The sequence below is a fragment of the Carcharodon carcharias genome, chromosome 11 (assembly GCF_017639515.1).
Source record: "Carcharodon carcharias isolate sCarCar2 chromosome 11, sCarCar2.pri, whole genome shotgun sequence".
In the NCBI taxonomy this organism is placed as follows: domain Eukaryota; kingdom Metazoa; phylum Chordata; class Chondrichthyes; order Lamniformes; family Lamnidae; genus Carcharodon; species Carcharodon carcharias.
The window spans coordinates 51,111,115-51,134,270 of record NC_054477.1 but is presented as its reverse complement, the minus strand read 5'-3'; the positions used below and the strand labels follow the sequence as shown (position 1 = coordinate 51,134,270).

Here is a 23,156-nt window from a genome sequence, read left to right as displayed (position 1 = left end):
GACTTGCGGATGCTCCACAGTGTCCCTAGCTGCCGTCCAGCTCTGAAACCCGAACTTCCAGGAGCTGCAGCTGGACACACTTCCTGCACACGTACTGGTTCCGGGCATGGAAATGTCTCCGTCTTCCCACATGGAGCACACTATGGTTTTGAGCTCTCCTGCCATGACTTATCCCTACAAATTAAACCTTTTAAGTCAATTACTCTTGGGCCCTTCTTTCCTGATCCTCGTTACTGTAGAGTATACGAAGTGTAAACCACAAAAAGTCCTTAAACTATAAGCGATTAAAGTAGTAAATACCTTCCCCACTACTTACCAGTGATTCCTTTCCCTTGTAGCCTTTCTTGCTGCAGCACGCTCTGAAGATTCAAAAGTTGGATAGCAAGGAAAAAATGCAAAGAGCACCTCATCCCCTATGCAACGAATTCCTGCTTTGCACCAAATTCCGAATACCCACTCTGGCTGTGCCCCACTCTCCTGTTCCTGTGCCAGCACACTGCAGCATGCTTCTAGATAGTCCCTTTCTTAAATAGAGCTGACTTGACTCACCACTAGTTAAGCTTCAAATAGTAATTAACACCTATTCAGGCCCTAATCAGGCTTCAGGTAATTGACAGTTAGCTGTCGCACAGTCAGCTGAGTCAGTTACCTTACCAACCTTTTAACTAGACTACTGAACTTACAAAAATTAAAGAGAAAGACTTACCAGTTCAATTCCCACTTTGCGCCAAATTCCGACTACCCACTCTGGCTGTGCCCCACTCAGGATGTGCTCACTCTCCTGTTCCTGGGTCAAATGCTCTCCTCCTGAGTTATAAATAACTGTATTTGTATATTTGTGGCTGAAGAAGCAGCATTTTGTTGACTGGGTGGCCTACTAAAGCTGTTTACTTACTAGTTACTACAATATGTTATTATGGCAATTTAAATTCCATAGTCCATCTGAGTGTTATCAGATTGTGTGATTGTATTGAGTATCTCATTAATCTCGCATTTTCATGTAGACCGTCAGTGCAGTAAAACGAAATGTTCCCCAGATTTGTGGTGCTCTGTTCTTCAGGCCATCTCCATCTGTACTCCTGCTAGCTGCTTCCACACTTTCTCCACTTAATTCTTTTTTTCCTCCCAGCTGTCTTCAAATGTTCCCTCTCCAACAATTTATTGTTTTAGCTGTCTCCATACATGTTGGATCATATATTGTCCAAACTGTTGCTGGCTGACTGGTTCTCTGTTCTTAGAATTGGAAGACTCCTTTCAGTCTGTGTCTGCTTCCTTTCTTTATGATTATGAATAATTATTGGATGACCTCAGCTGGTATGGGAATTGAACTCACGCTGTTGGTGTCACTGCATCACAAACCAGCCGTCCAGCCAACTGAGCTAACCAATCCCCCATGAGGTCATCCATGAAGGCCCTGCTTTCTCAACCTTGCTCCTTGCCTGAGGTGTGGTGACCCTCAGGTTAAACTCATCACCATATTAAAAAAAAACACTTTTGCTATGTGCTTTTATACCATTGTTCATTTTAACTGTTTCAACAGTGTATATTTTTCAATACTTTTCACACAGCGGATATGGGTTTTGCTCGATTGTTTAATTCGCCTCTGAAGCCTTTAGCAGACCTGGATCCAGTAGTAGTAACATTCTGGTATCGAGCACCAGAGTTGCTACTTGGGGCAAGGCATTATACCAAAGCCATTGGTGAGTGCTGAAATAAATTGGAAAACATTAATAGACAGCATTCCCCTTGCTCAGGAGAAGAAGCAAATGAATATTTATGATATTAGGAATCCAGTTTTAAGGTTTAATGCTATCTAAGTAATATACACTGGAAAATTAGGAAACACAATTTGTAATGAAAATATGCACACACATTTCTAAATGCAACAAAAATGAACAGCAGAGTGCTGTTTTCTTGTGAAATTTAATTCAAGTGGCAAAGCTTATCTTTGTTGAATGACCAAAAAAAGTACATCATTCATTTGCATAGTGAAATCTTAAGCTTTTTTCATTTAACTTATATTGATAATGGCATCTTAAAATATGGAACTTTTAAAAAATTTAATTATTTTATTTTTTCATTTGTAAGGAATGCCCACTAAGCCTTAGCAACAGTTTAATAATCTGCTGAAGTGTATCCAAGTTAAATTAAGGCAAAGTTGTTTGTATTAAAAAAAAAATAGATGGCTAATAATTCTGAATTTTGTAATTACGAAGAAAATTTTCCAAGTTACAATTCACAATTTGTATTTCACAGTTTGTATTTACAACTTCATAGTTCAGTTGTATAAATACTGTAGCTATGAGGCAAGTCTGGTTTAAAATTCAGAATAACCCATATTGTTTCAGAATGAAGCTTGTTTCATTTATTTAGCAGCCTGTGAAATTCAGTTGTTATATATATGAAAGTCAGGATAATGTCTCTAAATGGTCAAGTAAAAAGGGAAAGTGGAATGATAAGTTGAAAAGCTCCAGTTGTTGTGTCCATTTGATTTACTGGTCTTCTCTTTTTCTAATTTATTAGATATTTGGGCTATTGGCTGCATATTTGCTGAGCTGCTAACATCTGAGCCTATTTTTCATTGTCGCCAAGAGGATATCAAGACTAGTAATCCTTATCACCATGACCAGCTGGATAGGATATTCAATGTAATGGGATTTCCAGCAGGTGAGTTTGGAATCTTGACCGAACTGATCTCAGGTGAATTTAAGCAGTTTTCATGTTATTTATTTATTTCTACACATCAACATTAGTGCTGCATATACAGAATTGTTGGATATTCGAAATTTTGTATACTTTTTTTTCTTCCTTCTTTCATGGGGTGTGAGCGTCATTTGTTTGCCCCTCTGGTAAATGCTCTTAAATTGAATGGCTTGCTAGGCCATTTAAGAGGGCAGCTAAGATCAACCACATGTAGGTAGATTGTGGACATTAGTGAATTAGATGGGTTTTTAAAACAATCGTGGCAAGCTTTATATTCCAGGTTTATTAATTGGATTTAAATTCCACCAGCTATCATGCTGGGATTTGAACCCACGTCCCCAGAGCATTCTGGGTCTCTGGATTACTAGCCCAGTGACCTTACCATTATGCCACTGTCTCCACCGTGAATATTTGATATAATAGAATGTTAGCTGTAGATTTTAAAAGTAGTAGCTTATTAAAATCTATAAATATATAGGCTTTGGAGCATTTTTGTTGGCTAAACCCAGCAGCAAAGAATTAAATAGCTCCCTACACTGAATATCTTCAAAAATTCAATGTTTAACAGCTTTTCAATTTTTCTAAACTGGCCTACTTTAGTTCAATAGCTGGCTCAGAAGTTGGTTTTAACTCTGTCAGACAGTATGAATTTGCTTTAACAATCTGAACATTTCTCTTTCAGTATGAAGGCATTTAAAAGTAATAAAATGTTTCATTAAATTGTTAAGTATAAATGGCCACCTTCTGCTTGCTTTAGTTAAGTGGTGGACAAGAACCTGAAGAACATGTCCAAAAGTCTTCACATAAATGCACTGAAGGTGGTAGATAGAGAACTTTTGTGGAAAGAGTTGGATAGTAGGTTACTGTTGCCTACTAGGTAGTTTTTGATATTTAATTAATTGCTGGGCTCGGGAATAGAGATCTGAGACTCAAATCCCAGCATGGGGGATTTAATATTTTATCCTTTCAAGGTGGACCTTTCAAGGTGGATAAATTGTATACAGTATCCTGGGATTTAGGGAGTTACTGGAGACCGAGAGAAACACTTGTTATAGTGCTGCGATATCTGTCTTTGGAAATTCCTGGCTTTTGACAATGCAACTAGAAATGAGCACTGTCCACAAACAGGCCAAACGTGTGTTTGAAGGAGAACAGCTGGTGTGGGTTAACTACTTTCTCTCCCAGATGCCTCAAGGGAATTGATTCTCTATACTTCAAAGTTGTAGAATGTTTTACCTCTTCATTATATAATGTAGCATAAACAACATTTAACTCCTTTAGAGCTGCAGTCTTACACATTACTAAATATTTGAAACTGAATTTTGCAACTATTTTGAATCGTAAGGAAGTTTTTAGATTCGGAAATCCCTGACAATATTTTCAGTGCAATGTATTTTCCCCATCGATATTAAAATATTGGAATGTGAATGTCTTTAATTTATTGGCTAATTTTCAATGTTACAATGAAAAAGGGTATTGGGAAAGCCCATGAGGGTCATCGAGGGACTTCTGGCCTTGGGTCAGTTGGATAGCAATGTAGCAGCATCCAAACCACCTCAATGGCTTTTGATTGGCATCCAGACTTGTCCAGAATGCCAATCCCTTGCTTCTGCACAAAATTGCAACAGGACATGTGCAAGAAGTAACACACATTACTGCAGTGTTACCAGGTGTGAGTGAAGATTTGAAATAGCTGTGTTTAATCTGAGAAGTAGAATAAAAATTAGGTGATTGAAGGGTTAGTTGAATGAAGGATCTCCTATTGTGCCGGAGAAAAATTCTTTTAAAAAAAATTTAAATGTGAAGGAATATGTTCTGCTGAAGCCTTTCTTCCTTGTTATTATATAATGCCCTGCCTTTTGCAGCAGCTTAATACTTAAAAAGGCTAGTGATTGCGCCTTTGGTAGCATGGATATCTACTCATAAAGCTGTTTTCTTTCTGTACTGCTGGAGACAAAAGATCTTGGGTGGGAGAGCTGAATGGCTGCTGCTGGTGGGACTGGATGCAGCTTTTTTGTTTCGGTTGTGGGCAAATTAACCTCTCAGTCTACCTGTATAGGCCCACAAAACCTGTACAGACTTGTATATTGAGTAGTGCCAAAAACCAGGAACAGGAGCTGCAAAAGAATATCTTGAATATTCACAGTTGCTTCGCTGCTGCCACTTATACTCTAAATTCCTCCTTGCAATTAAATAGGGCAAATCTAGATTGCCAGCAGACTCTCCATATTGTGGAATGAAAACGGGCTTGCAATATAAGTGCACAATAAATGGTGCTGATGTCAGATTTTAAAACTGGTCTGCAGCAACTCAACTTGAATTAGGTTTCTGGAAACAGCTTGATTCACACATCTGTGGTTGCTGTTTATCCTGAAATGGTGCTGTGTACATCAGGCATGTGGTTGTATATTGTCTGTTACTGGTTTAAGGCAGAAGTACAACCTAGATTACTCAAGTGCTGTACTTCATTGTTAAGAACCTTGTTTCCCACTTGATATTTAGAACATGGCAGATTGTAGATATGGAAAGTTTAACCTCTTATGCCCGCTGTATATTGCTGTGTAGTAGCAAGAATTACACAGTGAGCTCAGAACACATGTTTAGTAAACTTAATGTTAATTTCCTAATTTTCCACACATTGTTAGTCAATTAGCCAAAATTATTTTGACCTTTGGTTGATTTCATTTAAAAAAAGAGGCATTTTATAGGGCGCATTTAATGCCTTAGTCTAAGGAGCGCATATGTGGTGCAGGAAATACTGCTTCAGAGCAAGAAGACATTCGTTTGGGTTTTGCACTAAGTTTTGAATTGCCTTGTTTTTGTGCCATTATAGAGACCAAGTTCCAACAAACTCTGGCAACAGAAATCCATTTTGTTTTAGCTTCAGTAGCATTGTATGGGTTACTTTGATTAGGAGACCAGTAAATTTTATTCACCATATTTAAACTTGGTGTTATTTCAAGTTGCCCTTCAGGACTAACAGACACTGAATTTGAAGTTCATTTTTTAATAGGGTTGTAATGAACACAAAAGCAAGATGAATGTGCTAAAAAGAGGTTCCTGTGTACTCCTGTGTGTAAATACAGTGGTATTACAGTTCATATTTAGGTCACATTAAAAGAATTTGAATATTTTCTGTTCCTCGGCTACAATTGCTAAGTGAATTTGGAATCAAAAATACAATTTCTCAGTTTGAAGATGACATCAAATTGAAGGGGATAGTCAGTATTGAGGGGGACTGCAACAAATTAAAGGAGGACATTAATGACTTACAGAATGCACTAATAATTGGCAAATGAAGTTCAACAGAGATAAATATGAGACTATGCTTATTTTGGAAGAAGGAGGTTGTTTATAATTGTTGGTAGGAGGTTGTTTATTATGTGGAAAATGCAACTTCATGGGGCACAGAAACGAAGGGATCTCGGAGTACAATTACATTAATCTTTAACAGTTGCACCACAGGTTAGCAAGGCCGTATAAAAAGCAAACCATATACAAGGCTTTGTTTCTAGAAGGATGGAATTGAAAAGTAGGGAAGTTACGCTAAACCTGTAATGAACCTTTGTTAGACTACACTTAAATACTGTGTCCAGTTCTAGTCGCTATATTATAGAAAGGATATAGAGGCAATGGAGAGGGTGTGATGAGGAGATTTATAAGGATGATGTCAGAAATGTGTTGGTATGTGCTTCAGGAAAGGATTGGCGGTTTGGGTCTCTTTTGGTTTTCTCTGAAAATAAAGGCTGAGAAGTACCTAATAGAGGTCCTCAGAAAGGTTTTGATAGAGTGAATACAGAGAGGAATAGTTCCTCTTGTAGGAAACAGCATAACCAGGGGTCATCAATATAAGATAGTCTCCAAGAAATCTAATAGAGAATTCAGGAGAAACTGCTTCACTTAGAATGGCAAAAATGTGGAACTGGCTACCACAGTTAGTGGTTGAAGTGAATAGCAGTGCATTTAAGGGAAAGCTAGACAAGCATATGTGGGAAGAAGAGAATAGATGGTTACAATAGTAGGTTTTAGATGAGAAAAGATGGGGAGAGGCTCAAGTGGAGCATAAACACCTAATGGGCTGGTTGGATTGAATTACAAACTCAAAACATATTGAGGTCATTAAAGAACATGCATTTTATTTAATTATTTGTTGCCAGATAAAGATTGGGAAGACATTAAAAAGATGCCAGAACATTCAACGTTGATGAAAGATTTCAGAAGAAATACGTGAGTTTATTCTTAATTTGCCTTCTATAGTTAATTTATATGCAAAAAGCAGTCACTACAAAGCAATGTACTGTTTTAGAATAGTTAGAATGGTTACAGCACAGAAGGAGGCCATTTGGACTTTCATATCCGTGCTGATTCTCAAGAGCAACTTGACAAGTCCCATTCCCCTGTCCTATCTTCATAGTCTTTTAAATTTGTTTTGTTTTGTTAATTGTCCAATTTCCTTTTGAAAGCCACAATATAATCTGCCTTCGCCAAGCTCATGCAGTGCATTCCAGATCCTACACACTGCATAAAAAAATGTTTTTCTTATGTTGCCATTTGTCCTTTTGCCATTTATTTTAAATTGCTGTCCTCTGGTTCTCATCAGTAGGAACAGTTTCTCCCTGTCTAGCCTGTCTAGACCCCTCATGATTTTGAACACCTAATCTTGCCTTCTGTAAGGGCAACAGGTTCTCTCGTCTGTCTACACAACTGAGTCCCTCATCCCTGGAACCATTCTCATATCTTTTTTCTGCACCTGCTCTAACGCCTTCACGTCCTTCCTAAAGTGTGGTGCCCAGAAATTGAAACATTACTCCAGTTGAGGCCAAACCAGTGTTTTGTAAAGGTTCACCATAATTTCCTTGTTTTTGTTCTCTATGCCTCTATTTATAAAGCCCAGGATCCCATATGCCTTTTTCACCACTTTCTCAACCTACCTTGCCACCTTCAACAATTTGTACACACACACCCCCAGGTCTCTCTACTCCTGCACCCCTTTTTTGAATTGCAACCTTTATTTTATATTGCCTCTCCTTGTTCTTCCTACCAAAACATATCACTTCACGCTACTGTGCATTAAATTGCATATGTCCACCCATTCTACCAATCTGCCTGTGTCCTCTTGAAGTCTATCACTATCATCCTCACATTTCACAATTCTAGTAAGTTTTGTGTAATCGCAAATTTTGAAATTGTGCCATGCACAACCAATACTAGCTCATTAAAATAAATTTTAAAAAGTAGTGATCCTGGTACTGAACTTACAGGAACACCACTGTATACCTTTAGTCCAAAAAGCAGCAGTTCATCACTACTCTGTTTCCTGTCACTCAGCCAACTTTGTATCCATTATACCTCTGTCCCTTTGATTCCTTGGGATTTGACTTTGCTGCCTCCTCATGATTTTGAACACCTCTGTCTAATCTCCTACCATTGCCTCTTGTAAGGGCAACAGCCCCAGGTTCTCTAGTCAACCTACACAACTGAAATCCTTCATCCCTGGAACCATTCTGATACCTTTTTATGTAGCACTTTATCAAACACCTTTTGGAAGTCCATGTACACCACGAGAACTGCATTACCCTCATCAACCTACTCTGTTACCTCATCAAAAAACTCCAAATCCATGCTGGTTTTCCTTTATTGATCTCCACTTGTCCATGACAATGGGGTGAATTTTATGGCCCCTGGCCAGCGTATTTGAAGGCTGCTGGGGGTAGCGGGCTTGTAAAATAATAAGGGTGGCTTACCTGCTGCCTTCCCCCTAACCCTTGACCTGTTTACCGTATTACAATAGATGGACAAGCCATCAGGCAGTCTGCCCACCCTGAGGCCTGTTGAGTCCCTTAGGTGACCAAGTAATGGCCACTTAAGGGCCTCATTCCACCTCTGTCACAATTTTTATCTGGCTGGTGAAGGCGGGGGCAAGATGAGCAGCCCGGCAGCCTTTACTCTGCGGGCTGCTGTTGGATAGGAAGGCAGGGTATCTCCTTTTGAGGACTTTCTATTGGGGGCAGGGATACCCCCATCCATCAAGATCAGACTCCACCTTTATCTCTCCCCCCTGCGCTGGCCAAAATCCCTGACCTATCTGAAATTGGGGGTCCATTGCTCTTCCTCGTGGACTGCTTATAGTCCTACCAGTGACCTCTACTTGCTTCTGGTGCTGTTGGAATTGCAGTGCTGCTGACCAATCAGATTGGTCGCATCTGTATCCAATTTATATACAGCCCAGTAAACCCACTGATTGATGGGGCAGGTTTGGTAAATAAATTATATATACCTGATATAAATCAACTTGAATTCTCTAAATCAAAGCCAAAAATGTAGCAGTGTAAACCTTTTCCATTTCTCACATCAGTTTAATGACCTTTCTAAGAGAGATTGTTAATTTAACAATTCCAATCTTCCAGTGGTCTTCTATGTTAACAGTTATCTCTACTTCTTAATAGGCAATCTCAGCTTTTAGTCAAAAGTAACCACCACCCTCAAGAGCAGACTCCATCAGCCTAATTTGGCAATGACTTCTGCTGAGTTTACATGAACAGATAGGAAAGTGTGTAAATAATTATGGAATATCAAACTACCTTTCATTGTCTCCAGGATACTGGTCCAGAAGCTGAGTCTGAAATCTAATTGACACCTACCAATTTTGTGACTTAACTCTGAGACCTATATATTATGCCAGGATCCTCCATGATAGTGTAATCTGAAATCCTGACATGTGGAAATGGCTGTTCTGAACATACAGAAGCATTTAGTGAGCTCAGTACAAATCCCAACAGGTACAACAAGCTATACATTTTCTTACTAACAACAGAAAGGGGGCCCTCTTTGCAACATCTAACATGGATTCTCACTTTGAACTCTATGTAGAGAACAAATTCTGGAAATCATCATTGCCTGAAGAAGAATCTCTGAAGGCTGTATGCCAAAGCCATTTTTAAAATTAGGATTAAATCTCAACAGATGTATTCACAAATGAGTAGCAGAAATCAGTTTAACAGTTGTCCCACTATTGTGTGCTATCAGGTCTAGCTGTTTTGCCATTGGAAAACAGACTGTTGAATTATTTTAACATTCTTCCATTAGCACCTGAGGGAAAGGGGCCCAGCCTGCAACTAGGGAATACTATTTTGTACGTTTGCCTAGCTGAGAATTTCAGGTTTTCCCTCCTACCTGCACGTTGAATTGCTAGTAGTTTTTGCAGAGAGGGATTTATTTGATAACAGGTAGTAATTGAAATTTTCAAGAATTCAGTCCTGAAAGTCCTTGGGGCTACTGCCAGTCTCTTGCATAAGTCCATTAGGAGGTCAGTGAAAACCCCACAAAAATGTTTTAACAGCAGTTTTTAGCCATTTATATAATTTTTGAGGGTTCCATTCAAGTTGCGGTGGGAAATCAAGAGAGCTCTCTGTGGAATTTTCTACATAATCTTTTCAGAGCAGCAAATACACCCAGTTTGTTGAAGTCAGATCATGCAGCAGAGTAATTTTACATCAGTCGTTTAATAATTATAAAGGCAAGCCAATTATTTGAGTTTCTTTGAGTCTTTGCAGATATTTTAGTTAACAAATGGGTGGATTATTCAGGTAGTTAATCACCTTAATCTTCACCGGTGTCACCATACTTGCAATTATATAGGTGTTTTTGCCAATGGAATTTGAACCTTGCAATTAACTAGAGAATTTTGTCCAAAACTAGTTGCATTCTTTGAAATGCAGGCTCGCCTTTTGAGAAGTCAATCTGCTTACATAGTGGATTGTAAAGACACATATATGCACGCACAAAAGGCCTGGTGAAAACCATTTGAGTGCTGTTTAAATTAAGTTTGTTCTGAATATACTGTGATGTTGATTAATTGTCTAGTGATGCATGTTAAACTTTACTAACATTGTTTTCCCTCAGATACAATGACTGTTAGTAACCAAATCCTGACTGGCATCTTATAAGCTTCAGGTGTAGCCAGAAAACAAGCTTCTGAGCATGTGATATCAGAAGTTGTTTTGAGGATGGTATCTTTGGTATTAATGTTTGTGTCCTGATACTTGTTAATATATTACACAGAAAGGACATATAAACCGAGAAAAGCTCTCCATTTTTACCACTAAGCTGATGTTCAAAGCCATTGCATGTTAGGTGAATGGACTCAAGGCTTCATTTGGTAAATTCATTATAAAGTATAATGTCACCAGACAGTCTTTAGATTTTATTTAAATTATCATGTTCTTAATTAGAAATTCCTGAGAAAAGTTGAAGTAGATTCTACTATGGTCATATGCATTGGCCAAAAGGCTGATATGCATTGCAATTTCTTGACATCATTCACAAGGTAGTGAGTAAGATGTTACATTGTTAATCTGAGATAATGAGTACCTTGGCACTGTTGTGTTCCAGGCTGACCTCTTAATTAAGTAATATAGCCCCTTTTCTCTTTCTCAAATTTTTCTTCCCAATTTTCTGTACTTCCACCTTTTCCATTGAAGACATTAAATGCTTGCTGGGATACAATCTTAGCAGTGCCGATCACTGTTCAGTACTTTGCCAAGTGGACATTATTCATGTCTAATACTTCACAGTTCATATGGCTCAGCTACTTCCTGGACACACTTGCCAATCCCTTAGGAGAGCCATCTACTTCTATTCTTCTGTGTTTCTTTGGCTTAATTTTTTTTTATTCATTCATGGGATAGGCCAGCAGTTATTGCCCATCCCTAATACATTTGTACTTGAAAGTTGCCTTGTTATTCAGCTACTGCAGACAATATTTCATGTGGTCAAATCTTGGAAATTTCTCTGTTAATTTCTTTGTTGCATGTCCATTCTTTTGAGAAGTGATGTTGTCTCCTGTGATACTACCACCTATCAAAAGAACGGGTACACTCAGGGCAAATGGAGTGTGGGAGACCATATATTGATATTTATTCCTACTGATGGAGATGGAAGTATTAAGAAACATCATTGTCTGAAGGGAGACATGGTTGCAGTCTCAAGGCACGGTAACTGCTAGCAGAAGAGTCATTGTCGGCAAGATCGTATCACAGAATGTTACAGCATCGAAACAGACCATTCAGTCCATCAAGTCTGCAACAGTATTTTTTTAACATAAGGGTCTAACTTAATACCACTTCCTGCTACTCTCCATCAGTTTTAATGTTTCTCTCTTTCAAACAACTTATTGTTTTTAAAAAGAATTATGAAATCTACTTCAGCAATGATTTTCCGGTCCACTTTTTAAGAATAATTTTTCAAATTTTTTTCTAATCCCCTCCCCCTCTAAAATTGAAATTATACCCCCTCATTACTGCCTCATTGACTAGGGAATAGAATATATGCATAAAAAAATGGAACAAACTGCAGTTTTTTTGATATTCAGATTAAGTTAAAATAAACTCCCCGTTATGTAGGTAAATTATTGCTTGTGACCAAATTTCTTGATTGAAGTGCTTATGAATTTCTTTACTAATTCCAGCTAGGTTGTCAGAGATGGTTCAGAGGGGAATTGTTTGCTAATTAGATAGGTTGAACAGTCAGCAGTATTTCACTTGTATTTGTCTATATATAGTAAATTGGAATTAAAATTTGTTGAAATGAAGATTTTTGCCCCTTTTACAAGAAACCGAGCATTTCAAAGTGGTAACAGCTTGGAATTTATTTCTTCCAGTTATACCAACTGCAGCCTTATCAAGTATATGGAGAAACATAAAGTAAAACCAGATAGCAAAGCTTTCCATTTGGTAAGTCTCAGCCTTGATATTATTTGTCTGTTGTTTGTATGCATAGCTTTAGAAGCAAATCCAAATTATTAATTAAACCTTCACAAATCAAAAAACACTTGCCAGCAATCAAGTTACTCAAATGCCTGATTAATTTGGAAATATTTGTAAAAATTGCCATGAGCAAACATTACCAAACAGCATTTATAGTGCATCCAAATTTTTTAAATCATAGGATGTGGGCATCACTGGCAAGGCCAGCATTTATTTCTCACCCTTGTTGCCCTTGAGAAGCTGGTGTTGAACCGCTTCTTGAATCGCTACATACAGTTTGTGACGTGTAGGTGCATCCCACAGTGCTGCAAGGTAAGGAGTTCCAGGATTTTGATGGAGCAACGATGAAGGAATGGCGATATATATTTCCAAGTCAGGATGATGTTTGACTTGGAGGGAAACTTGAGGGCGGTGGTGTTTCCATACTTTTCTGATATTCTCACCCTTATCCATCCAGATGGTGGAGGTCAAGGGTTTGAAAGATGCTGTTGAAGAAGCCTTGGTGAGTTCTTGTGGTGCATCTTGTAAATAGTATACAATGCTGCCACTGTACATTGGTGGTGGAGAGAGTGGATATTTAAGGTGCTGGATAGGGTGCCAATTAAGTGGCCTACTTTATCCTCAGTGGTGTCCAGCTTCTCGAGTGTTGTTGGAGCTGCACTCATCTAGGTAGGTGGAGAGTATTCTATCACACTCATGACTTGTGCCTTGTAGAAAGTGGAAAGGCTTTGGGAAATGAGGTGATGCCAGTATAGTCAGTCTATGGCCTGTTCTTGCAATCACAACATTTAAATTCCTGGTCAGTGATGATCCCCAGGATGTTGATGTGGAAGATTCAGTGATGGTAATCTTTTGAATGTAATCAAAAGATGGCTAGATTCTCTCTTTTTGCAGATGGTCTTTGCCAGGCATGTGTATGACTCAAATGTCACTTGCCACTTATCACTTGCTTGAGCTTGAATGTTGTCTAGATCTTGTTCCATGCGGAGATGAATTGATTCAGTATCTAGGAGATGAAAATGGAACTGACGACTCTGCAATCAACAGCAAACATCCTCATTTCTGACATTATATGTAGGGAAGGTCATTGATGAAGCAGCTGAAGTTGGTTGGGCCTAGGACATTACCCTCAAGAACTCGTGCAGTGATATCCAAGGACTGAGATGATTGGTCTCCATAGCCAATATTAGTCTTCCTTTGTGTGGGTATAACTCCAACCAGTGGAGAGCTTCCCACCGATATCAACTTTACTAGAACCACACTCTGACTGCCCTTGACATAAGGCAACATTTGACATTCTCACCTCGCCTTAGGAATTCAGCTCTTGTATCCATGTTTGAACCAGCACTGTCTTGAGGACTGGAGCAGAGTGGTCCTGGCAGAACCCACTGGTGACCTGGTTATTGCTGAGTAAATGCCACTTTGAAAGCACTGTTGATGACACTTTTCATAACTTCACTGACTATTGACAGTGAACTGATGGCTAGATTGGGTTTGCCCTGCTTTCCATGGTCTGGACATACCTGGGCAATTTTGCACTTTGTTGGGTAGATGCCAGTGTTGTAGCTGTACTGGGACACTTGGCTTGGGATGCAGATAGTTCCAATGCACAAGTCTTCAGTATAGCATGGATGTCTTCAGGGCCCAAAGCCTTTGAGTTGAGTAAGCTCAGCTGTGGAACCTTAGGAGGAGACCATGATGGGTCATCGACTTGGCACTTCTGGCTGAAGAGGTTGCAAACTCTTGAACCTTCAGACGTGCTTGGATCCATTATCATTGAGGATAGGCATTTATTTTAAAGTCCTAATAATTTAATTTGAAATATTATTCATTCATTTACAATGGAATGCTGTGTTGACAGGGTAGAGTTCAGACGTTATGTCCTTTTCAGGCTTCTTCGGCCAATGGCTTCGCCAATGTAAAACCATGTCACAATTTCTATGGCTGCAAGTGTGTGCCTCAGGGCATCCTTTACAGTTATTTGTTTGTAACTCCCAGCCTTAAATGATGCCACAAGACCCTTGAAGCTTTCAACAGCCACTGGGATTTCTCCAGGAGTTGGAGGAGTCAGCTCCACCCAAACATATTTCCAGAAGGTAGCCAGACATGGTTTAGAGTAATTAACAGCAACCAGGGCGAGCTTGGGGCTGCCAGTCACCACTTTCTGCACCAACTGCCGTGCCTACGCCATCTTCACTGATGGACTTTCCTCCTCTTATTTGCTCAATTGCCCACTACCTTACACAACTGTGTGTGGCAGGACAGCAGAGTTTTGATTGGATCCATTAGTTGTGGGATTGCTTAGCTCTCTCCGTACCCTGCTGTTTCTGTTGATTAGCATGCATTTAGCCCTAGCTTCATTCAACAAGCTGGGATCTCATTTTTAGGTATGCATGGTGGTACTCCTAGCATGCTGTCCTCTATACCCCTCACTGAATAACGGTTGGTCCCTTGGCTTGATGGTAATGGTAGAGTAAGGGATATAAACATAAAGATAAAAACAAAAAACTGCGGATCTGGAAATCCAAAACAAAAACAGAATTACCTGGAAAAACTCAGCAGGTCTGGCAGCATCGACGGAGAAGAAAAGAGTTGACGTTTCGAGTCCTCATGACCCTTCAACAGAACTGAGTGAATGTTAGGAGAGGAGTGAAATATAAGCTGGTTTGAGGTTGGGGGGGAGGTGGTGGTGGGGGTGGGGGAAGAGAATTTGGGGGGGAAGGACGTGTGGTTGTAGGGACAAGCAAGCAGTGATAGGAGCACATAATCAAAAGATGTCACAGACAGAAGAACAAAGAGGTGTTGAAGGTGGTGATATTATCTAAACGAATGTGCTAATTAAGAATGGCTGGCAGGACACTCAAGGTACAGCTCTAGTGGGGGTGGGGTGGAAAGATTAACAGGGCATAAAAGATATAGATTTAAAAATAATGGAAATAGGTGGGAAAAGAAAAATCTATATAAATTATTGGAAAAAACAAAAGGAAGGGGGAAGAAATGGAAAGGGGGTGGGGATGGAGGAACTGGAGGAACAGCACCTCATCTTCTGACTAGGCACTTTACAGCCTTCCAGACTGAATATTGAATTCAACAACTTTAGATCTTGAACTCCCTCCTCCATCCCCACCCCCTTTCCGTTTCTTCCCCCTTCCTTTTGTTTTTTCCAATAATTCATATAAATTTTTCTTTTCCCACCTATTTCCATTATTTTTAAATCTATATCTTTTATGCCCCGTTAATCTTTCCACCTCACCCCCACTAGAACTGTACCTTGAGTGTCCTGCCATTCATTCTTAATTAGCACACTCGTTTAGATAATATCACCACCTTCAACACCTCTTTGTTCTTCTGTCTGTGACATCTTTTGATTATCTGTTCCTATCACTGCTTGCTTGTCCCTACAACCACACCTTCCCCGCCCCCTCACCTTAAACCAGCTTATATTTCACCCCTCTCCTAATATTCACTCAGTTCTGTTGAAGGGTCACGAGGACTTGAAACGTCAATTCTTTTCTTCTCCACCATGCTGCCAGACCTGCTGAGTTTTTCCAGGTAATTCTATTTTTGTGTTGAGTAAGGGATATGCCAGTTCATGAAATTACAGATTGTGGTGGAATAAGTTCTGCTGCTGCTGGCCCACAGAGCCCATAGGGTGTCCCGTTTTGAGCTGTTAGATCTGTTCTGAATCTATCCCATTTAGCACGTTCATAGTGCCACAACATGATGGAGGGCGTCCTCAGTGTGAAGATAGGACATTGACTACACAGGGACTACACAGGATGGTCACTTCTACCAACACTAACATGAATAGATACATCAGTGACAGGTGGATTGGTGTGGACAAGGTCAAGTAGGTTTTTCCCTATTGTTTCTCATTATCTGCTGCAGCTCCAATTTTACAGATATGTCATTCAAGACTTGGCTAACTCAGTCAGAAAGGATGATACTAAGCCACTCTTGGTAATGGACATTGAAGTCCCCCACCCAGATTAAATTCTCTGCCCTTGATACCTTCAGTTTTTCTTTCAACTTATGTCCAACGTGGAAGAGTCCTCATTCATCAGTTGGAGGAGGCCAGTAGGTGGTAATCAGCAGGAGGTTTCCTTACTTATGTGTCACCTGATGCCATAAGGCTTCATGGAGTCATTCTGCCTGACTGAATGCCACTGTGCTCCCACCTCTGCTGGGTTTGTCCTGCCAGTGGGACAGGACATGACCAAGGGTGGTGATGGAGGTGCCTGGGATATTGATTGTAAGGTATGACTTGATGAGTATGAATATGTTAAGCTGTGGTTTGACTAGTCTTTGGGACAGCTCTCCCACTTTTGGCACAGGTCCCCAGGCATTAGTGAAGAGGGCTTTGCAAGGTTGACTGGCTGGGTCTGCCTTTGTCATCTCCACTGCTGAGTGTTCTGTCTGGTATTATTCTTATTAACATTATTGTAGCAGCTTTGATGCAACTGAATGGCTCGCTTGGCCATTTCTGAGGACAGTTAAGAGTCAACCACATTGCTGTGGGCCTGGAGTCACATGCAGGCCAGACTGTGATGATAGATATCTTCCTCTAAAGGATGTTGGAGAACCAGTTGGATTCTATGACAATCTAGCAGGTTGATCATATTACTGATAATTAAATAACTCTGGAATTAAAAGTTAGCAATGTCAATTCCACAACTGTCTTGGTAGAATTTGAACTCATTAATGGTCCAGTAACGTAACTAGTATTAAATAACTAATTCAATATACAACTATCCTGTACAAAGTTAAAAGCTTGCTATTGTCCCAGTCAGTCTGTAAATATGGTGATTAAGAATGGAAGGTCTACTCAAGCCAGGGAGAACATCAGTTTTGCGCTTCTAAAATCTTGCAAAACATTGGAAAGGAGTGTACATTCTACATCAAAGAGGAGTTGAATAAGTCAAGATGCAGCACAACCTCAGACAAACTTGGAGAGGTGCCATGTGAGATAAGGAAAAGATGAAAATCAGTAAGAATAGAAATAAATTGGAAAGCAAGGTCAGAAAATGAACTCTGCAGGCTCTATTTAATAGAAATGGAAATGTTTATCCTCTAGATCTGTTAGACTAAAGCAAAAACAAAATCTAATGTATAGAAAAGGAAAAAAAACTCTAAGATACAGTACTAATAATGAAGAGAATCACAGACACTTGAACATGCATTGTGGTGTAGTCGAATGGTTAAAATTACATCTTATAACTCCCCATGGTTGAATTTATGTTGAGCCATGTTCTTAATGTACTATAAATGCCATAATGAACTTAAGATTAGTTTTCATAGCATTGCAGTGCAATTTGGCTGTCTGTTTAGTGTAGAAATTTTTTGATGCTGAAGATAAAAGTAGTTCTGCCTGAACTCAAACAAAAACTTTTATTAATGTATATCTGTGAAGGCAAGAACAGGAGACACAGAATCACAGCATTTTAATGGCATAAAAGGAGGCCATTCAGCCCATCGTGTCTACACCAGCTCTCCAAATGAGCATTATGACCTAGTCCCATTGCTCTGCCTTTTCCCTGTACCCTTGCACATTGTTTCTATTCAAATAATCATCTGATGCCCTCTTGAATGCCTCAATTGAACTTACCTCCACCATACTTCCAGGCAATGCATTCCAGACCCGAACCACTCGTTGTGTGAGAAAGTTTTTTCTCACATCACATTTGCTTCTTTTGCAAATCACTTTAAGTCTGTGCCGTCTCATTCTTGATCCTTTTATGAGTGGGAACAGCTTCTCCCTGTCTATTCTGTCCAGCCCCTTCATGCTTGCACATGAACAGGGGAGAGACCTCATCCTGAGTGAGACACAGCCAGAGTGAGTGTGGGTATTGGCAATTTGATGCACAGTGGGAATTTGTTGCATAGGGGAAGAGGCACAATTTGCATTTTTTCTTTGCTATCCAACTTCTTAAATCTTCAGAGAGTTGTCTTGCCCTGCTGCAGCAGTAGAGGCTACAGGGGAAAGGAATGACTGGTAAGTAGTGGGTAGGTTTTATGTTAAGTATTTACTACTTTTATTGCTTATACTTTAAGGTCTTTTTGTGGCTTATAGTTTGAATATTCTATAGTAACGAGGATCAGGAAAGAAGGGCCCTGGAGTAATTGATTTAAAAGGTTTAATTTAAAGGGATAAGTCATGGCAGGAGAGCTCAAAGCCGTGGTGTGCTCCTTGTGCTCCATGTGGGAAGCTGGGAACATTTCTAGTGCCCAGGACCAGCATGTGTGCAGGAGGTACATCCAGCTGCAGCTCCTGGAAGCTCGGGTTTCAGAGCTGGAACGGCGGCTAGGGATATTGTGGAGCATCCACGAGTCTGACAGCATCGTGGATAGCATGTTTAGAGAGGTAATCACACCTGAAGGGACTTGAGGAAGGAAGGGAATGGGTGACCACCAAACAGTCCAAGAGAAACAGGCAGGTAGTTCAGGAGTCCCCTGGGGTCCCACTCACAAATCGGTATTCCATTTTGGAGGCTGATGATGGTGCTGGTTCCTCCAGGGAGTGCAGACAGAGCCAAGCTTCTGGCACCACAAGCAGCCTGTCTGTACAGGAGAGGAGGAAGACCAATAGTAATAGGGGTTTCTGTAGTCAGGGAAACAGCTAGGTGGCCGTCGTTGTGAATCCAGGATGGTGTGTTTCCTCCCTGGTGCCAGGATCCGGGATATCACTGAACGGCTGCAGGACATCCTGAAGGGGGAGGGTGATAAGGCAGAGGCCATGGTACATGTTGGTACCAATGACCTCAGTAGAAAGAGAGGAGGACTTGCATCAAGAATTCAGAGAGTTGGGCAGTAGACTGAAAAGTAAGACCTCTCAGGTTGTAATCTCTGGATTACTCCCAGTGCCATGTGCTAGCGAGCTCAGTAATAGGAGCATAATGCAGATGAATACGTGGTTTAAGAGTTGGTGCAGGAGGGAGGGTTTTAGTTTCCTGGATCACTGGGACCGTTTCTGGGGAAGGTGGAACCTGTACAAGTGGGACAGCTATATCTGAACCAGAGCGGGACTAACATCCTTGCCGGTGGGTTTGCTAGTGCTGTTGGGAGGAGTTTAAACTAATTCGGCGGGGGAGGGGACACAGAATGTTAGCAGAATATGGACACATAATACAGTAAAACAATCAAGTCAGAGGGAGTACAGCTGCAATAAGCTTCAAGGAAGTAATACAAGGCTGGATGGCCTCTACTTTAATGCCAGGAGTATTACAGGTAAAACGGATGAGTTAAGGATGAGGATTGACATGTGGAATTGTGATATAGTAGCCATCACTGAGACGTAGTTGAGGGAGGGGCAGGATTGGCAGCTCAACATTCCGGCATATATAATCTTCAGGTGAGACAGGGGAGGGGGTAAAAGAGGAGGAGGCATTGCTTTATTAGTTAAGGAGTCAGTTACTGCAGTAAGGAGAGATGATATCTTGGAGAGGGCATCGAATGAAGCTTTGTGGGTAGAGCTTAGGAATAAAAAGGGCAACCACATTGTTTGGTGTTTATTATAGACCCCCAGATAGTCAGTGGGAAATTGAGGAGCAAATATGTGCACAATTTGCAGAGGTAAAAACAATAACAACAAGGTAATCATATTAGTTGATTTCAACTTTCCCAACATTAATTGGGATAGACATAGCGTTAAGGGCTTTAATGGAGTGGATTTCTTGAAATGTGTACAGGAGAACTTTTTAGATCAATATGTAGAGGGTCCAACAAGGGACGGCACAGTGCTGGACCTAATTCTGGGGAATGAAGCCGGACAGGTGGCTGAGGTGGTGGTGGGGAAGCATTTTAGTGATAGCGACCACGACATGGTACAATTTAAGCTTGTTATGGACAAAGAAATAGACAAGTTGCAAAAAAATGTTTTGGATTGGGGGAGAGTGGATTTTAGTAAAATAAGGCAGGATTTGGCCAATGTTGACTGGGAACAGCAACTTGTGGGGAAATCTACAGAGGAGCAGTAGGGGGCATTCAAAAAGTAAATTAGGAGGTTACAGGCTCAACATGTTCCCTCCAGGGTGATAGGAAGGAGTAACAAGCCCAGAGAACCATGGATGTCCAGAGATATTCAGGATACGATGAGAAGGAAAGGAGAGGCTTTTAGCAGGTACAAGGGAAGCAAATCAGCGAAGACGTTATTGGAGTACAGAAAGTGCAGGATGGAGCTTAAGAAAGCAGTTAGGAGAGCAAGAGGGGATATGAAAAAGCTCTGGCTGGTAAAAGTAGGGAAAATCCCAAGATATTCTATAAATATATCAATGGGAAGAGGATAACCAGGTAGGGCCCATTGGGGACCAAAGACGCAATCTATGGATGGAGCCAGAGGACATTGGTAGAGTATTGAACGAATACTTCACATCCGTCTTCACCCAAGAGAACGAGGATGAAGGTATCGAACTCGGGGAGAGAGACTGTGAGGTTCTTGAGCAAATTGATATAGGGAGTGACAAGGTATTGGAGGTGTTGGCAGGATTAAAAGTGGACAGATCTCCAGGTCTGGATGATTTGTGTCCCAGACTGCTGAGGGAGGCAAGGGAGGAGATCACAGGGGCTCTGACCCAAATTTTTAATTCCTCTTTGGCCACGGGGGAGGTGCCAGAGGACTGGAGAACAGCTAATGTGGTTCCGCTATTTAAGAAGGGCTGTAGAGATAAGCCAGGGAACTACAGGCCAGTGACTCTCACATCAGTGGTAGGGAAACTATTGGAGAAAATTCTAAAGGAGAGAATCTATCTCCATTTGGAGAGGCAAGGTTTGATCAGGGATAGTCAGTATGGCTTTGTCAGAGGGAGGTCATGCCTAACAAATTTGATTGAATTTTTTGAGGAGGTGACCAGGTGTGTGGATGAGGGTAGTGCAGTTGATGTAGCTTATATGGATTTCAGCAAAGAATTTGACAAGGTCCCACATGGGAGACTTATAAAGAAGGCAAATGCACTTGAGATACAGGGTAATTTGATCAGGTGGATTCAAAATTGGCTTAATAATCGGAGATAGAGAGTGATGACAGAAGGATGCTTTAGTGCCTGGAAGCCAGTGTCCAGTGGTGTACCACAGGATTTGTCCTGGGTCTCCTATTATTCGTCATTTATATAAACGATATAGATGACTATGTGGGAGGTAGGATTAGTAAGTTTGTGGATGACACAAAAATTGGCCGAGTGGTTAAGAGTGGGGTTGAGTGTTTTGGGCTACAGGAAGATATAGACGGGATGGTCAAATGGGCAGATAAGTGGCAGATGGAATTTAATCTGAAAAGTGTGAGGTGTTACACTTCAGAAGGAGTAATTTGACAAGGAAATATTCAATGAACAGCATGACACGAGGAAGTTCTGAGGAACAAAGGGACCTTGGCATGTGTGTCCATAGATCTCTGAAGGCGGAGGGGCATGTTCGTGGGGTGGTGAAAAAGACATATGGGACACTTGCCTTTATCAATCGAGGCATTGATTACAAAGTAGGGAGGTCATGTTGAAGTTATATAGAACCTTGGTGAGGCCACAGCTGGAGTACTGTGCATTTCTGGTCGCCACATTATAGAAAGGATGTGATTGCACTTAAGGAGGTGCAGAGGAGACTCACCAGGATGTTGCCTGGGATGAAATATTTAAGTTACGAAGAGAGGTTGGATAGACTTGGGTTGTTTTCGTTGGAGCAGAGAAGACTGAGGGGCGACCTGATCGAGGTGTACAAGATTATGAGGGGCATGGACAGGGTGGATACGGAGCAGCTGTTCCCCTTAGTTGAAGGGTCAGTCACGAGGGGTCATAAGTTCAAGGTGAGGGGCAGGAGGTTTAGGGGGGATGAGAGGAAAAACGTTTTTACCCAGAGGGTGGTGACAATCTGGAATGTGCTGCCTAGGAGGATGGTGAAGGCTGGTTGCCTCACATCCTTTAAAAAGTACCTGGATGAGCACTTTGCACGTCATAACATTCAAGGCTATGGGCCAAGTGCTGGTAAATGGGATTAGGTAGGCAGGTCAGGTGTCAGGTGTTTCTCACATGTCGGTGCAGACTCGATGGGTTGAAGGGCCTCTTCTGCACTGTGTGATTCTGTGATCCTGTGATTCATGATTTTGAACATCTCCATCAAACCTCCTCTTAGCCTTCTCCTTTCCAAGGAGAACAGTCTCAACCTCTCCAATCTATCCTCATAGCTGAAATTTCTCAATTCTGGAACCATTCTTGTAAACCTCTTCTGCACTCTCTCTAATGTGTTCACATCCTTCCGATAACGTGCCCAGAACTGTACACAATAGTCCAGCTGAGGTCTAACAGGTCTCTTTTGTAAATTCAGCTAACCTCGCTACTCTTGTAGTCTATGTCCCTATTAATAATGCCCAGGATACTATGTGCTTTATTAATTGCTCTCTCCACCTATCCTGCCGCCTTCAATGATCTATGCACATATACACCCAAGTCTTTCTGCTCCTGCATCCACTTCAAAATTTTACCCCTTATTTTATGTTGTCTATCCATGTTCTTCCTACCAAAATACATCACCTCACACTTCTCCACATTGAACTTTGTCTGCCACCTATCTGCCCACTCCACCAACTTGTCTATGTCCTTTTGAAGTTCCACACTGTCCTTACAGTTCACAACACTCCCAAGCTTCATAACATCCGCAAACTTTGAAATTGTCTGTTACACACCAAGATCTAGATCATTAACATATATC

The 23,156-nt window shown here is 40.8% G+C and overlaps 1 protein-coding gene across 4 annotated transcripts in view; it reads left to right on the top strand.

The window, feature by feature from the left end:
* Positions 1-23,156, top strand: part of cdk8 (cyclin-dependent kinase 8) — a 196,276-nt gene that overhangs the window by 164,897 nt on the left and 8,223 nt on the right. For all 4 annotated transcript variants that reach the window (XM_041199695.1, XM_041199694.1, XM_041199693.1 and 1 more), the window contains 4 exons: positions 1,569-1,700; positions 2,524-2,667; positions 6,861-6,930; positions 12,362-12,434. In XM_041199695.1, the coding sequence (XP_041055629.1) occupies positions 1,569-1,700; positions 2,524-2,667; positions 6,861-6,930; positions 12,362-12,434 (419 nt within the window). The remainder of the gene's footprint in view (positions 1-1,568; positions 1,701-2,523; positions 2,668-6,860; positions 6,931-12,361; positions 12,435-23,156) is intronic.